This window comes from Castor canadensis, chromosome 3, assembly GCF_047511655.1.
Source record: "Castor canadensis chromosome 3, mCasCan1.hap1v2, whole genome shotgun sequence".
Classification (NCBI taxonomy): domain Eukaryota; kingdom Metazoa; phylum Chordata; class Mammalia; order Rodentia; family Castoridae; genus Castor; species Castor canadensis.
Window position 1 is genome coordinate 152,880,321 of NC_133388.1, and position 15,784 is coordinate 152,896,104.

Below are 15,784 nucleotides of genomic sequence, written 5' to 3' on the forward strand. Positions count from 1 at the left end.
CGGGATACTATTGATCTGAGAGTAGGGGGCAGGCACAGAGGTAGCTATGAAGGAAGGAGTAAGGCAGGTGTGAGAGAAGAGACCAGTGAAAACATATCATTAAATAAGCTAAGGAATTCACACATTTACTAAACTCTTGCCAAGAGCTTGATAATTAATAAAAATTTAATGAATTTTCTCTGAGATGACATAAATGTTAAATATCTTAAGCCAAAGATATATCTGATGTGGAAGTATCAAACACGGAAGGTTTTTCCAAAAAAATTTATTGAAACACTGGGAACTTCTCATAGTTCTATACTCAATCATTAGTACTTATAAATATGAACAGAACATCGAGATATTCAGAAAATTCCATCACAGCAATGTATGTGATCACTTCCTGGTTAGTAAGGTGTCTTGAATGACTATTACAAAACTAAAAGAATGTGTAATCACCTGGTAGATAAAAAACTATACCCCATTCTTAGATTTTTTTTAGCCATATGTAATACTTCACTCTGTGAGAAAGTACCCCCCTACACACGCAAAATCAGGCTCTTTATTTTTCTGATTTTTATGTAGTATCCCTCCACAAGTCAAACACATGCACATTTTGCAATATTATAAAGCACATACATTTATTTAAGTTTATAAGTGACCATGGAAGATAAATTAAAAAATTAAGTCTTTACAAATCTTTCTGTTAGCATTTTGTGCTATTTTACAGTGATTTTAACAAATATCAGCATTACAAGAAAAATAAAATGAAGTTATCTTAAAGTTTATTCCATGTCAATTCCCTCATATTTAATAGATAATATTCCTACTCAATCCTATGATTTTATTAATTCCTAAAAAGAAAACAAATACAGTAACATTTTGTTACATAAATTAAAATGCAGTAAAATTAATGTAGTTAGATATAACATCAAATTCATAAAATGATTTTTAAATGAGAATATTATTTTTAAATGAATACTTTGAACATTTCTATTAGCTTTCCTTCAACAGGTCAGTTACAGACAATGAACAGCAGGGGGCACAAAACCCAAAAGTTATTCCTTACAAAAAGCAGCACAAGAAAGTCTCATGTAGTGGAAAAAGAGAGAAATTTTGGAAGTAGACAAACTGCTTAATTCCAGCTGGCTCTGTCACAGTCTGAGTGGCCTTTACCTAATGACTTAATCTCCTTAGAATCCTGTGGTGGATATTAAAAATAAAATATGAATGGAGCTCAATAAACACTAGAGCTTTTCCCTTCATTACTTGCTATTACTTGCTACATAGATGTGTGTTTGCACACCAGAAATATACACTGAGTAAATGAAAACTTACTTTATAGCAATTTATGCAGCTCATGAGCATGAAAATGGCTGTGGGAGTTTATGATAGCATCTGAGCACATGTATAACAATATCTAAACAAGCTAAACAGAAGAAATGGCAAATACAACTGCAGATTTTTCGTTATCCAAAAATATGAATGCCAGAAAGAGAGAGAAAGAGAGTGTGTGTGTGTGTGTGTGTGTGTTTATTTTCCACATGGTGTAATAGTGTTTTTCACAGTAAGATGCAGGAAGCAATATCAGAATCATCTGGGAGTGATTGTTTTGAAATGCAGATTCCCATCCTACTTAGAATCTATCTTTTCAGAAATATGGGAGATGCACTTCCATGTCCTCTGGGAATACATGCTTCCTAGGGTTGGGGAAGTAGAGAGTTTATCTAGCATGCACGAGGCTCTGGGTTCAGTCTCCAGTACTGAGAGAAAGAAAGAGAGCGCTACCTTGGTTCCTATGAGTATCTAAAAAGCACATTTTGTGAAGCTAGCATACATGGCCCATGTCATTATTATGGTCCTTTATTTTCTTCTAAAATGACATGTTTATATTCACAAATGACTTGTTAAGAGTACCTGATTATGGGGCTATTTTTCTCTTCAAAGAATTAAAACAATCTTCACCACTGTTTATTTTTTTTCCGGTACCGGAGCTTGAACTCAGGTCCTACACCTCGAGCCACTCCACCAGCCCTTTTTTGTGATGCATTTTTTTCTAGATAGGGTCTCACAAAAACTATTTGCTAGACTGGCTATGAACCTGATCTCTGCCTCCTGAGTAGCTAGGATTATAGATGTGAGCCACTGCACCACAGGGGCCAAATTACTCCTTTCCTGATTAGGGGCTATGGTGTAGTCTCTCAAATAACACTTTCCTTACCACTTTCTATGTTCACTGGGCACTGAGAGATACTCTACTAAAATAAGAAAAAAGAAAAAAAAAAAAAAACCCTGAGTATAAAGCCTCATAAATTTGGATTTTATAATTAAAAATGTACGATAATTCTCATAGGACAAAGCTTAAATATATATTTGTTAGCTTTAAGACTTAAGTGTTTCATCATCCGCATTTGTTTGAACTTTAACATATTTTAAAATATCAGAAATCTCAATGTATAACAAATATTGATGTGACTATTCTAACCTATTTATCAAGAGCAAAACTTTCAAATTATTAATCTAGTTCAAAAATTTTTAAGAAAGCCATTTATCTCTGATTACCCAGAGATAACTGCTGTTAACATTTTGTTTCATTTTCCTCATCTTTTAAATATATACTCATAAAATATTTTACCCAAAATTGGTCATACCATAAATACTTATTTTTAATTTGATTTTGCCACATGATATTTTGTGAACTCCCTCCAATTAAATAGGTGATAAACTTCATCATATTTTTGGTGACTGCTTATTTCATAGCATAAATGTGCCATAATTTATTTCACCATCCCATACTATTGTTTTTTTTAACTGTTTCCTATTTTAATCTTTTCTATAAGTAGAATTGTGATAAACATTAAAGATACATAATCTGCTCTCATATTCATAATGCCATTAGTATAAATTCTTTTATCTAGAATTATTAGACTGAAGAATGTGGAAAGGGTATAGGGGACGGGTTCTCATATCCTTGAAATGACAGCAATATTGTTGCTCTTTTTCATTCTTTGTTAATATGGTGGTTGAAAAATACTCTGTTTTAACTTACAGTCTTTGTTAGTAAACTGGGAAAAAAAGTTTATGTTCAATTACATTTCTTCTTTTGAGAATGCTTTTTCATGCTTTCTTCCCTTCTCATACTATATAGATTTGATCTATTATTTTGAATATATCTTGATCAGTTGGTCATTTGGCTTTGCTTATGATTTTGTTTCATAGAGTAGCTTCTGAGATGTTTGTTTTGGTTTTAACCACCCACTATATCAATGCTTTCCTATATGTTCTTTGCTTTTAGGGTCTACTTGGAATGTTCCCTCAACCTAAGATTATAATATTTACATGTTTTGCCATTAAATATAAAGTACAGGGCCAAATTATATAAGCACTTAAGCGCTCCGTCATTTATTCATTCGTGCATAGTCAGCATTTCATGCATAATAAACACACACACCAGGAAGTGCTCTAAGTGGGGATTAAAGCAGTCAACAAGATGCCAAAGTTCTTGCTCTCATGAGTTATATTCCACAAGAAATATGATCATGTAACATATAGCTAAATGTGGGATTTCAAATCAAAGGGGGAAATAAATAGATTAATAACTCAATATACACTGCTGTTGCAACTAGCAAGTCAGCAAGGAAAGAAAACATTGGATTCTTCTCTTCCTGGACATAAAGTGCATTAGAAATGAATTCAAAATCTGAATTTCCATGAAAATAGCAGAAAAACAAGTAAATCTTATGTAAGAATTATATGCTTTCTTAAACATGGAAACTTTAGAGCAAGAGCTCAAGGCAATTCGGGAAATGTTTTTAAATGTTTTAAAATGGAATAGAAGAGAGAAATTTTTGAACAATAATCTTTATTAGTGTACTTTCCAAGGTACATAGAATCCTGAGCTACTGCATTTATACATTTATCATTTATTCTATGAAGTCTACATGTATTTTACTCCAAACTCTCCAGTGAGTACATTTTCATATTAATCAGGAACATAAATAATTTAAAATATTAGTCTTATCTCTGAAATCACCAATTAATTTACTCAGATAATCTCATTATCTAATTCTACTACATGAAAGACTTTAGAACTTAACTTCTCAATTACTTTTTTCAAAACTCAAAAAAATGGGCAGTGCAAGAGCTGATTCCGTAAATCTTAATGAATTCTTAGAAAACTATGCTGCTCATTTCTGATCCATTTTCTTGAACAAATTGAGTAATTAGCTGACCAGTCATATTTGAGAAGAATGGTAAGAGTAACTCTAATTTTAAATTTTAGCTAGTGCAAAATGTCATAGGCTCCCTTCACATAAGTGGTGCAAATTATCCCATTAAGAAAAATGTGCCACACCTAGTAAAAAGAACAATGCAAAGTAAATATATCTTTGATTAAATGGTTAAGTGTTATAAAACATTTTATGTGAAATATTTCCTCTAGTCTCTGTAAAGGGATACATACAACTGATTAACATTAAATTCCATGAATCCAGAAATAAAAAGACAAAAATGAAAGGCAAAAAGTCCTGTGATCTTTGAGAAAAGACATTTACCCAACATTTCCAACTGTGGACAAATAAATATTTTCATTCTCGTATTTTAAATTACTACCAAAATATTTTATCTTTCTAGAAACAACAAAAAACAAGCATACAATATCTAGAAATGTTTCTCTGACAAGAATGTCAAGTTTTGAAAGTACACTCAAATATTTTTTCCTGAATAAGGTCTCTATAATCTTAGGTTAAAATTACTGTAAGCAGTTCAAGCAAAATGTATATTGCTTAGTTTTTAAAGCAAGCAATTTTGATGTTGTTTAATTAAAACATAAGTATAAATGTGAAGCTATTGTAGAAACATAAACACTTCTTGGGAGTAGTTGCAGATCAAGTAATGAATAACTGACTTCAACATAATGAAAAGATTATATGCAATGCTTGGTGACAAATCCAAAAATATCTTTAATCAATGAAAATGAAATAAAATAAAAACATAGTTTTGATATTCTGAGTTTGAAAACCTAGCAGCAAAACAATTTGCATATAATGTACTACAATGAGCATTTGTTCAGAAAGACTCCCAAAGCCTTGAAACTATTATACATAAACCAGAATGGAATCCATTTGGGATGATTTAACTATGTCCAGAATAGCTTTTCAAGAACTGCTAGACACTCTCACCTGCATCACTGAATCATAAACAAGCTTATGCAAAACTTTGTTCTGGATAACTAACTCTTATGGCTCCCCAGTAACAAGCTCGAATAAGGCAGATCAAACCCAAGAGGTAAGCAATTGCCCAAGAAACATAGGTTGCATGAAATCGCCTTGAAAAATCTTGGGTGCCAACCTAAAACAAAAAGCAATATAAAAAAAGATTAGAAAGTTTAAGAAAATATCTATTTAGAGAACTTGTTTTGGTTTACATTTATATGATTTGTATGAAATATATCCCTAAACTGAAGCCACAAAGTCCCCATAAAATGAGTAGATGGATCTGTTGACTATAACTGACAGAAAATACATCTACTCATATTAACTTTAAAGTTTATGAAGTAAAAAAAATAAACAAAAGCCAAAAAACACGCTGCCAGGTGCAGTGGTACATGCCTACAATCCCTGGCTGAGGCAGAAGGATAGTGAGTTCCAGGCCAGCCTTGATACACCAGCCCTGTCTCAAGGACAAAAACAAAGCACTAAAATAAGCTACCTCTGAAAGGTACTTAATCTATGTAACTTGTTACTCTTCTGTCCCAGGAGGGCATTGCTAATAAGCTAATAATTTGGGATCAGGTATAGCAACTAAGGAACACAGAAAGTGAGAAGCAAGGGGCAACAAGGCAGATCAATGCCTTGCTCTTCTGGCTTACTCCCCATGCCAACCATCTAGTTGAGTCTCCTCTAAAAATAAGCCATCTTTATATGGTTAATAATTCTCTGACATAGATAAAGAGAAGAATGATTTTTCAGACCTCTATTGCTGAATGAATGTTGTTTTGAATGTAAGATATTCCATGGTCATGCAAAGTTGGTTCTGTCCCACTAAATAAAAACAAATGGGCTGTTGTTAAGGAAATGGTAAATTTCCCAGTGTTAAGGACTTTCAGAAGGGTCACCCTTTTAGCTGCCTGGGCAAACTCCATTAAAAACAGGTCCAACACAAACTCATTGCTGTATACAATGTATATATGTTCATAAAAATTGTTTAGAATTAAGGGAAAACACAGGTCCATGGATAGGGTTTCTAGTTGCCCTTCGTGGGCCTGCATGCCCGGGAGATAGCCTTCTTCTGATGGTTGTCTCAGGCCTTGCCACTGACTACAGTTGATAAGGTTGAGAGGAAAGAATTCTAAGAGTAAAGTAGTACTCACAGTTAATCCAACTCCAATGAAAACACATATCATTCCAATGGTAATATAAGCACAGCAGCGTCTTCGTGGAAGTGCACTACCCACGGAAGAGCTGCAAATTGATGACAGTCAAAGTGTTTACATAAAGATTCTCCATTCTTCATCTTTGCAAGTTTTTACCTATGACTTTAGTAACTCTACTTTATGTGCTTTCTATTCTATTTTACATGCTTAAACTTAATAACATACTGTGCATAAAAACACATTCAGAGTGGTGAATTTGTTACTTTAAACAAAGTTCATTGCCAATATCCACAGAAACAAATGAATAAAAAACACTGTGGTCCCTGATGAACTTCCAAGCCAACTGTCTATTCCCAAAAAGTCTATTCTGGAATAGAAAATCAGTGCTAGTTTTACAAGTAACACTTGGTTTATTTTACAGTTATAATAGTTTAAGTTTAATGTAGAAAAATTTGGAAAACAGAATCTTGAATAAAAAGGAAAAGAACTGCCTTTAATCCTATCATCACAAAATAGTCACTCAACATTCTGACAGGTGTTCCTCCTGCCATTTTTTTATTTGCCAATACATAGCATAAGCATATTCCTATGTAATTAAGTATTGTCAAATTGGAATTCTGATGGATGATTAGAGCATAATTAACCAATTCTTTAGTATTGCACACTTAAAGTGTTTTCATTATTATAAATAATGCCAGCTAGGCATTATTTAAAAGCATTGTATTCATTTTTCAACATTTTCTTAACTTTTTTTGAAGAATTAGGATTACAAAGTTAAAGGGGTTAAGCTTTTTTAAAAAAATCTTTTAATACCTATTGCCAGAAAACCTCAAGGAAATTCATAAAAGGATATACTGCTACCGTATTTCTCAATTGAAATTCCAAATCTCTCTCCTAATTTTGGTAATTTTCAAGATGACACAAGTATAGCAGAGATCAAATAGCCAAATTAGCACTTTTTGCTCTGCCTAAATACACATATATTTATTAACACATACATATGCCAGGCACTGTTAGTGAATGACATAATGAAATATCAACTTTGAATAGCCAATGTCAACACATTGTAATCTGTCAATGAATGTTTGTTGAATAAGTGAAATACAAAACTGGATCACTTACTAGACATGATTTACAAGCATATCACACCAAAGAGGTTAATTTTGCATATGAATGTTGCCCTTAATGCCCAAATCTTTTTAAAAATTGGTGAAATCTGCTACAAACACGTCATGAATTTTCCTGAATACGTGAACCCAAACATAAACACCTAGACTTAGGGGTGGTCATTAATCACTGTATTTCACAGATTGCTATCTGGAGTTGTTAGAGATGCATAATTCATTGCCTTTATGCTATATTTAGCCTGAGGCTACTTCTGGTTTTAATTCCTATGCATCCATTTAGTGGTTTTTCTTGCTTTATACCTCACAGCTGGTTGTTTTTCTCATTGCTATCTGCGTATCTGCCAATGGTAGTCTCTAATTTAGCACTCATTAGAAAACAACAAGTTTATTAGAATTACGTATTAAGAAGTCAAAGGTTCTAAATGAATATTCTCTTTGAGCCAAGAGAATAACTTGAGTGCATTAATCTTGGTGTGTGAATTCTGTTTAGAAAACCCACCCCTCTTTCATTACACAAACAGTTACTACTTCTGAGAAGTTGAAGTCTTCCCAGAAAAGAAAGAATCTACTGCTACTCCAAAACCCAAGTGCAATCTCATCACCAGGAAGAGGCAAAGACCAACAAGAGGCTATTGCGTGAATAACAAAATTTCTTGCACATTTAATACATATGTGATGCTGAATGCAATATACAGGATATTTTTGCATATATTAAAACTTTATAGTTGTGGATAAGAAGACTAATAGAGGTAATCAAAGTACAATTACATGCATGTATGAAAACATCACAGTGTAACCCTTTGTACAACTAATATATTCTTGTAAAAGAGAAAACAAACTTTATGGGTGTGTGTGTTGAACTTCATGTTTCTATGCCCTTTTATGTGCTCAATATTCTACATCAGATTTCTACATTGTTATATTTGCACATTTGTATGTGAAAATATACATACAAGTATATATTTGTATGTATATTTAGCTCATTCATTTTCATAATTATCTTTCATTACTTGAAATAACTTAACTTATTCATTTTCCCTGTTGATGGACATTCAGATATTTGTTAATATTTGGCTATTATAAAAATTCTGCTTTGAATACGCTTATGTTTCCTCATGTATATATGCAGGAATTTCTCAAACATATGCCTAAAAATAGAATTGCTGTGGTGTACCATAGGCATATCTTTAACTTTAATGAATACCAAATTTATAAAACTAGCAAAACTGTATGACAGGGTTGGGGGCATGTCTCAAATGATAGAGTGCTTGCCCAGCATGCACTATATATATTCCAGAAGGATTAAAATGTCAGGATAAAATGAGGGCACAAAACTTGGAAAAAAGAGACCTGCCTCCCTTCAGAAGAGGAAATGAAGTGTACACAGACAGAGGCAGGTTTATTTGTAGTGAGTGTGAAGTGGAGGGAGCACAAAGACAGTCGCAGTTTTGGAGGAGTCAGAGGCAACTCATCTGCAGAGATTTGGAGACTTGGGGGATGGTGGGGAGAGAGTTTAAGGAAAACAGTAAATACCTAGAGACAACTTGACTTGGGGAATGGTGGAAGGAGTTAAGCAAGAACAGTTTAAAAAGGAATACAGACCAAGGCTTTAAAGTGTAAAGCTGTACACTTGTAGATAATACGAAGATTTTCAGCTCAGTTGTCCTGATAAAGAAAGGGAGAAGACAGGGCCACATTGATCCAAAGTTGGTGATTTGAAAAGAAGATTGATGGGTTGAAAGCTTAGCTAATCTAGCAAATTTAGGAGTCTGTTTATATCAACTATGTTCAAACTGGATTTATCATTCTCTGCCAGACACATCTCTTCTAGATTCTGCATTCCTTATCTTAGTAAATGGCTCCGCAGATTCTCAGAAACAAGGTTTTCCTTGACCCCAATCCCTCTCCCGTATTCCTTCATTTTCAATCCTAGTTATTCTATTTCTTTAACAGCACACCTACACTCCAACTCTTCTGTACCTTTGCACAAGTAGCTCCTTCTACAGTGACCCACCCTGCCTTCCTTTTCACATAATTCCACCTGGTCTTTCATGACTTAGTTCTTACATCATTTACTCCTGCAAGATTTCCCTCATGATCCCTTTCCTGCCAATCTCCAGAGCACAGCACACTGGCCATACCTCTAGAAAGCAGTTAGAAGGTTCTTAGAATTGTCTAGTCTATCCACTTTGCCTATAAAACTAAGTTCCTTGATGGCAAGATTTTTGTCTTTTGTTGCAAGTTCTGAATACCTAACACAGGACTTTTCATTGAATTGATGAATGATTATAACATTAACTGACAAAGTAAAAGGATTACATCTGAAAATAAGAGTCTGCTGGTGTTTAAAATTGTATGAGATGATTCATAAAGGAGTACACGATTGATGTAGAAGAAATGGTATTCAATGGCAACTATGATGAGTGAAACCAATGTCGCTATTAGTCTTAGGTTCAGCTGCTGAAGTAAAGAAACACACCACCGCCAGCTGCAATAGTTCCACTTACTGCATGAGTAAGAAACAATGATGTGAGAAAATGCCTCTTTGCCTCTGAAGCTCTGGGAGGAATCATTCACCGCATGTTTGTGAGATAAACATGTGATACTCAAGTTTCATAGTAAATGCCCAAGCCTTGTATACACATATGAATAATAAAAGAAAAAAAAAGTTTCATAGTAATGATTTAGCAACTCCTGTAACTCAAAAGTAATTCTAGGATATTTATATTTAAAGAAATCAAATACTGTCTCAGAATATTATTCCAAGACCCACCATTTTTATATAAAGAAAAACAATTAAAAAGAAAAGAATTCTGGATAGTTATGAGTGTTCATGTGATAACAGTTATCTGCCCTCAAATAAGTAATGAATGTCTCAAGGCCTCCCATGGCTAGCATGTGACTCCAATTCCACAAACCTTCCTCTTAGAATGATGTTCAAGCTGATTTATTCCATGTGAACTTCTATGCAAGTTGTTCCCTATGTTATTGATACAGATTCTTCTTTATTAACACACTGTCTTGTGATAGGAGAGATCTAGACATTCAATACTTCTTTATTATCAACAAAAGTATTGGTGTTGTCCTAAAGTAATTAACAAGTTCCTTGAGCAAAATCCTTAACCTCTTAACAATTCTTCCTCTGTGAAATGAGATAATAATCCCCGCATCCCAGGATTGCTGCAAAGTTTATGCTCAAAAAACAATTATCTCTATGCTTAGCACACAGTCTGCTAATTACAAGAAGTCTTTGCTTTCACAAGAAGCTTTATATTTTCTATAATTTTTAACCCAATAATGTCCTAGGTGGAGATATTTGCAATTTAATTTTGTTCATTTTCTGAAAATATAGATAATACCCAGAAATATGTATTATTCAAATATATATTATTTTTGTGTCCTTATTTGGGGTCACCCACTTTTATTCTCCATGTACAGACTTCTACTGGATCCAATAAGGTTAAGAAATTGGATGATTAATTTCACAAATTAAAGAAGGAAAGATCTATTTTTTTGAAGCTACAAATATGCTATAAAAAAGTTATTCTCACAGTGCTATATTTAGTTGGAATTAGATCTAGCAGGGATAAATGGAGACATTTTATTATATATTCTCTACATTTCTGACACTTTTATATTATTTTCTCCTAGCAACCATTCTTGGAATTTTTCTACTCTTAAAATAGATAAATTGTATTACATACTAAAGGCCACACAGATTAAAATATCCTATATTTTCAATTTTAAAAATTGAATTGTCAAAATATTTCATTATAATTGACTTTACTGAAGTTACAATTTACACATATAAGAGAGGACTAATTTTTAATTAAAAATTCATTATCAAAATACATGCTATTCAAGAAAGTTATCTTAGCAGGTCTGAGTCTGCTATCCTTAGAAAGCCCTGCTTTCAAGGCTGGCCCTTAGCTGCCATATGGAAACTTAGGCTTTGGGGAAGTTCCCACCACTCCCTAACTGATAAGGGTAGCTTACTTTGTGTAAGTGCTATGCTTAGCATCCACGAGGTCCTGGATTCCATACCTAGCACTCCCCGCAAAACTGGCTTTCTGATCTTCCATCTTGTTTGTTTTTCTTTTTACCTTTCTGAAGAGGTAAAGTGAAAGGTATATTTCCTTTGTAGTTTTAGGGGAAATTCTTTTAAGGACTTTGGCAGTTTTTCATCAAAATTACTTTCATCAAAATTAATTTGGGTTTAGGATTTTAGTTCACCAATTTTTCTTTTCAGAAGAATAAAAATCTAGGTACAGGCAGCTGTCAATAATTTAGACATATCCAAATGTTTTCCACACAACAAAGGATAATGGCTTGTGCTGAGCACCTGCTTCCCTTCTGGGTGCTTGGAATTTGGTTTGTGCTTGGCAATAGGTGAGCAGCTCCAATGGGAAGCTTGGGCACCAAGTCTCCAGCAAGCTTCCCCAGGAAGCAAGACTTTCGGTGTGTTGTAACAATCCATTGCTGGAGAACTCCATTGGGAAAGGATCCTTGGAAGCTCATACCTGGTGTCCTTCAGGTTTTGCCCCATTTGCCTTTTCCCTTCACTGAGTTTGCTTTGCATTCTTTCGCTGTAATAAATTTTATTTGTGAGAACAACCTTATACTGATTCCTATGAGTCCTCCTAAGAAAAGATTGGTATGGTCTTGAGGGCCCCCAATATGATGCCAGAAAATGTCTTTAATCTGAATATCTTGTTATTTCCACTTTTATATTGCCTTTAGTTATTTTCCTTAGGTGAACCACTTTAGAAATAGAGATAACTTAACTGAATGGTTAAGTTGGACAAACTTAACCATTACATAAACTCTGCCACAGTAACAATCTTATCAGGCAGAGGATGAAAAAAGCAATTGCCTAACTATGAACTCTAAAACAATCTGCATTTTATCCTGGATTATAGTCCATTTTACAAATATAAATTTTAAATTATTTGAAATAGATTTTAACCCTGAGGATATTTAAAAATCCTCACCAGATAACTGACAGTTTTATCAATTTTAGTTTCTTAGAAATTAATCTCCCTTTAGAGAATGATAATCAAGCCCAATCAACTGAATTCCAAAATAAAATACATTAATTAGTTCAAAGATGTCTATTTTTAGTCTTGAAAAGAATAAACATATGAAGCATGCATTCATTCCATAGTATGTCTTAAAATAAAAATTTACTGAAGCAAGAATTCTAAACTCTTTTTAAATTTTTCTCCATTACTTTTCAATCTTATTGGTAAACAACTTACATTTTTTTGCAGTGTGGGCATTTTGCCAGAGTGTTGAACCTCAGTTCCATCCACTGTAAAATAAAGAAAGAAAGGGATTGAAAAGAAAAACAACTGAAAACTATCCAATCTGATAAAATGTTTCTTTAGTTTAAATGTGGCCTGGGATCCCAGTAGAAGCAATCAATCACCTTCTCATGATTACATGAATTTTTCCCTCCAATACTTATCTCTTCCCCTTAAAATACAGTTTGGGATCCTCCTCTGAAACAGTTCCCATGACTTTTCTAAGGTTCTGACGCAATTAAAATTTGCTTTACAACAAAAATGGAGTGTAATGCTATATTTACACTCATCTCTTTCCTTTGTATTTTTAGTTCACTTCCAGGGTATTTCATTTACCTTCAAAATTTCTTTGCTTTAAGTCTTGAGAACCAGCCTTTTAAATACTTGAATATTTAGATTCAGAACAACTACTTATTCTACTTGTATGAGAAACCACAAAGTATATAAACTAAACAAATGAGATATTAGCAGAACTAAAATCAGGAAAGTGCTTCTTATTCCTACATTGCTTATATGATGTAACAAAAACAGTCCACTCCTATGGAACAATGTCCCCTTTAAACTCTCTTCTATGTAAATGTAGGTAATAGAAATGTGCTACCTTCTTCATAGGAATGTTATTCAAATGCTTAAAGTGGTTTACAGATGTTATTCAAATACTTAAAGTGGTTTACAGATTGTAGGTTACAGTCTTTGAAAGGATGTGCAATATAAATTTAAATTAAATCTTTATAGCATAGAATATATTTATAAAATGACTTTCTGGGTTAGAGGTGTGGCTCAAGTGGTAGAGCACTTGCCTAGCAAGCACCAGGATCTGGGTTCAATCTCCAGTACCAGAAAAAAAGGCAGGGCTTAGGACTGGGGGTGCTAGTTCAGTGGTAGAATACATGCTCAGCTTACACAAGGTCCTGTATTTGATCCCTAACACCCCCTCAAAACAAAAAAGTGGATTTCCAATCTTGCATTTTGTTTATTTTTCTTGTAAAAGGGATATTTACTTTATAATCCTAAAGGGAATTTCTATAACTATTTTAGTTTTATCATCAGAATAACTTTTCCTATGTCAAAATTAATTTTTGTTTAAGATTCTAGGTCACCAATTTTTCTTTTCTGAAGACTGAAATTTTAGGTATAGTGAGGTTTCAAAAATTTATGCACACTTAAATGTTTTCCACCCAATAAAATACAATTTTTTTTGGAAATATCTGATAGATGCATTTTTCTTCCTATGTTTTCTTTCATGATTTAGATATAAGCACAGAACAAACAAATTTGGGTTTCCTGAACTTTTTTTTCATTTTTATTCATGAATATTCACTCTCTTTTCAAAATGATTATTTTTCAGCATCTAAGAATGTCAAACCAAGGCCATGTTGTTTTTCAAGCAACAGAAAAACTTATTATTTAGACTGTGTAATAAGCTGATTTCCAAGTTACTCTTATCAGTAAACAAATAGAATTAATGTGCTAAACAGAGATGTACATGGGTTCCTAGAGACACTGGAATAGAACACTAAGTAGAAAAACAGAACCAAAATATTAAAGTGCTCTGTTATGTTTCCATAAAAAAGTTACAAGATTTGCTGAACTTGTAATGTCATTTCAGATGTTATTTATAAATAAGAAATTTCAGTTTTTCATAAAGGAAGTAAAATGGCTTATGGGAGCAATTATAAAACGCTTGAACCAAGGGTTTTATATGTGTAACTCTGAAGGCTAATACTTTGGCATAGGAATTTTAGAACTTTATGTAACCAGTCAAAAGAGGTAAATTAGCTCAACACTGTCACTTTATAGCATTCGTTTTTATGCAGGTTAAGCATGGTGAATTCAATTATAACTGACAAACAGCTGAAACTTTACTATGAAACTAGTAAATTATACAGCCAGCAGCCTGACACATGTGATTTTGTTGTAATCTCCAAATACGTCCTTAAAAGCAACAAACTAAGAGCAGAAAGATATTCTGTTATTAGAAATGATTTTGTCTTAATCTATTCAAATGAATGAAGATACCTGTGCTTTTGAAAAGAAGTTGTGATATGCTACTGTCTATACTCTAAATAATTTTATTGCCAAACCTTGTAGTTCCAATAGGGAAAAAAAATCTTATTTCTGTCAAAAGGATTAAAAGTGACTTCTATAAAACCTAGTCATTTTTAGTAGAATTCTTCCAGTATTTTATCTACTTCTAACATATTCTATTTAACAGACAGACATAGTGTCTCCAAGATATATCTTTTAACTGATCTTAGAAGGATCCTAAAAAAGACACATTGTTTAATGTGCTTGCTTAGCAAGTGCAAGACCCTGAGTTCAATACCCAAAAAGAGCCAAACTGCCTAAAATCAGTAATTTAATAGTATCCTACTGGAATACATATATACATACATAATAGACAATGACTAACACTAATGCTTACTTTGAGTGTGTTTACATTAAAACTACTGTTTCTCTTTGCTATGGCACCAACCCATATTTCCTTCTGGTCAAGTTTTAAAAATCTCACCTTGCTTGAAGGTACTAACTTGACCCACTTCAAAGAAAAATTTGAACCATTTTTTTCTGATTCAGTACATTTTGTGAATTGTTCTGGTTTCTATCAGAGAATGAGACAAAGCTTCTGGATATGCCCTTGATCAGCAAGAGTACACCTCTCTCCACAGGAACACAGTGTTACCCTCTGCTATGCAGTGCATTAAGAAACTTCTTTACATTCATGGTAGACTAGCTGATGGCTGTAAATTTACTTTGCTCTTCTGGGAGACTTTTTTAAACAATGCACCTCAAAATATTACTCTGGCTGTATGATCTACTCAAAATAGTTTGGTGGATAAAAAAATGTTTGGATATGCAACATAAAAACTCTCTCTTGAATCTTAACAGTGATGAACACTACAACAGTGATGCATGCTAAAAAATACTCCTATGAAAAGTTCTGTTTAATTGTTTTATCCTACATTTTCCAATGATTATGGAACACTGCTTATATGATATCT

General features: G+C 33.2%; 1 protein-coding gene across 3 annotated transcripts in view; it reads right to left on the reverse strand.

The window, feature by feature from the left end:
- Nucleotides 1–250: 250 nt before the first annotated feature.
- Pip4p2 (phosphatidylinositol-4,5-bisphosphate 4-phosphatase 2) overlaps nucleotides 251–15,784 on the reverse strand; it is a 56,421-nt gene continuing 40,887 nt past the window's right edge. The window contains exons 5-7 of one of the 3 annotated variants that reach the window (XM_020169915.2): nucleotides 12,738–12,790; nucleotides 6,350–6,440; nucleotides 251–5,328 (exon numbers count right to left, since the gene is read on the reverse strand). In XM_020169915.2, the coding sequence (XP_020025504.2) occupies nucleotides 5,185–5,328; nucleotides 6,350–6,440; nucleotides 12,738–12,790 (288 nt within the window). In that variant the 3' untranslated portion in view covers nucleotides 251–5,184. Of the gene's footprint in view, nucleotides 5,329–6,349; nucleotides 6,441–11,300; nucleotides 12,066–12,737; nucleotides 12,791–15,784 lie in introns of those variants that run through there. The other 2 variants (XM_074068815.1, XM_074068814.1) reach the window with 2 other exon arrangements.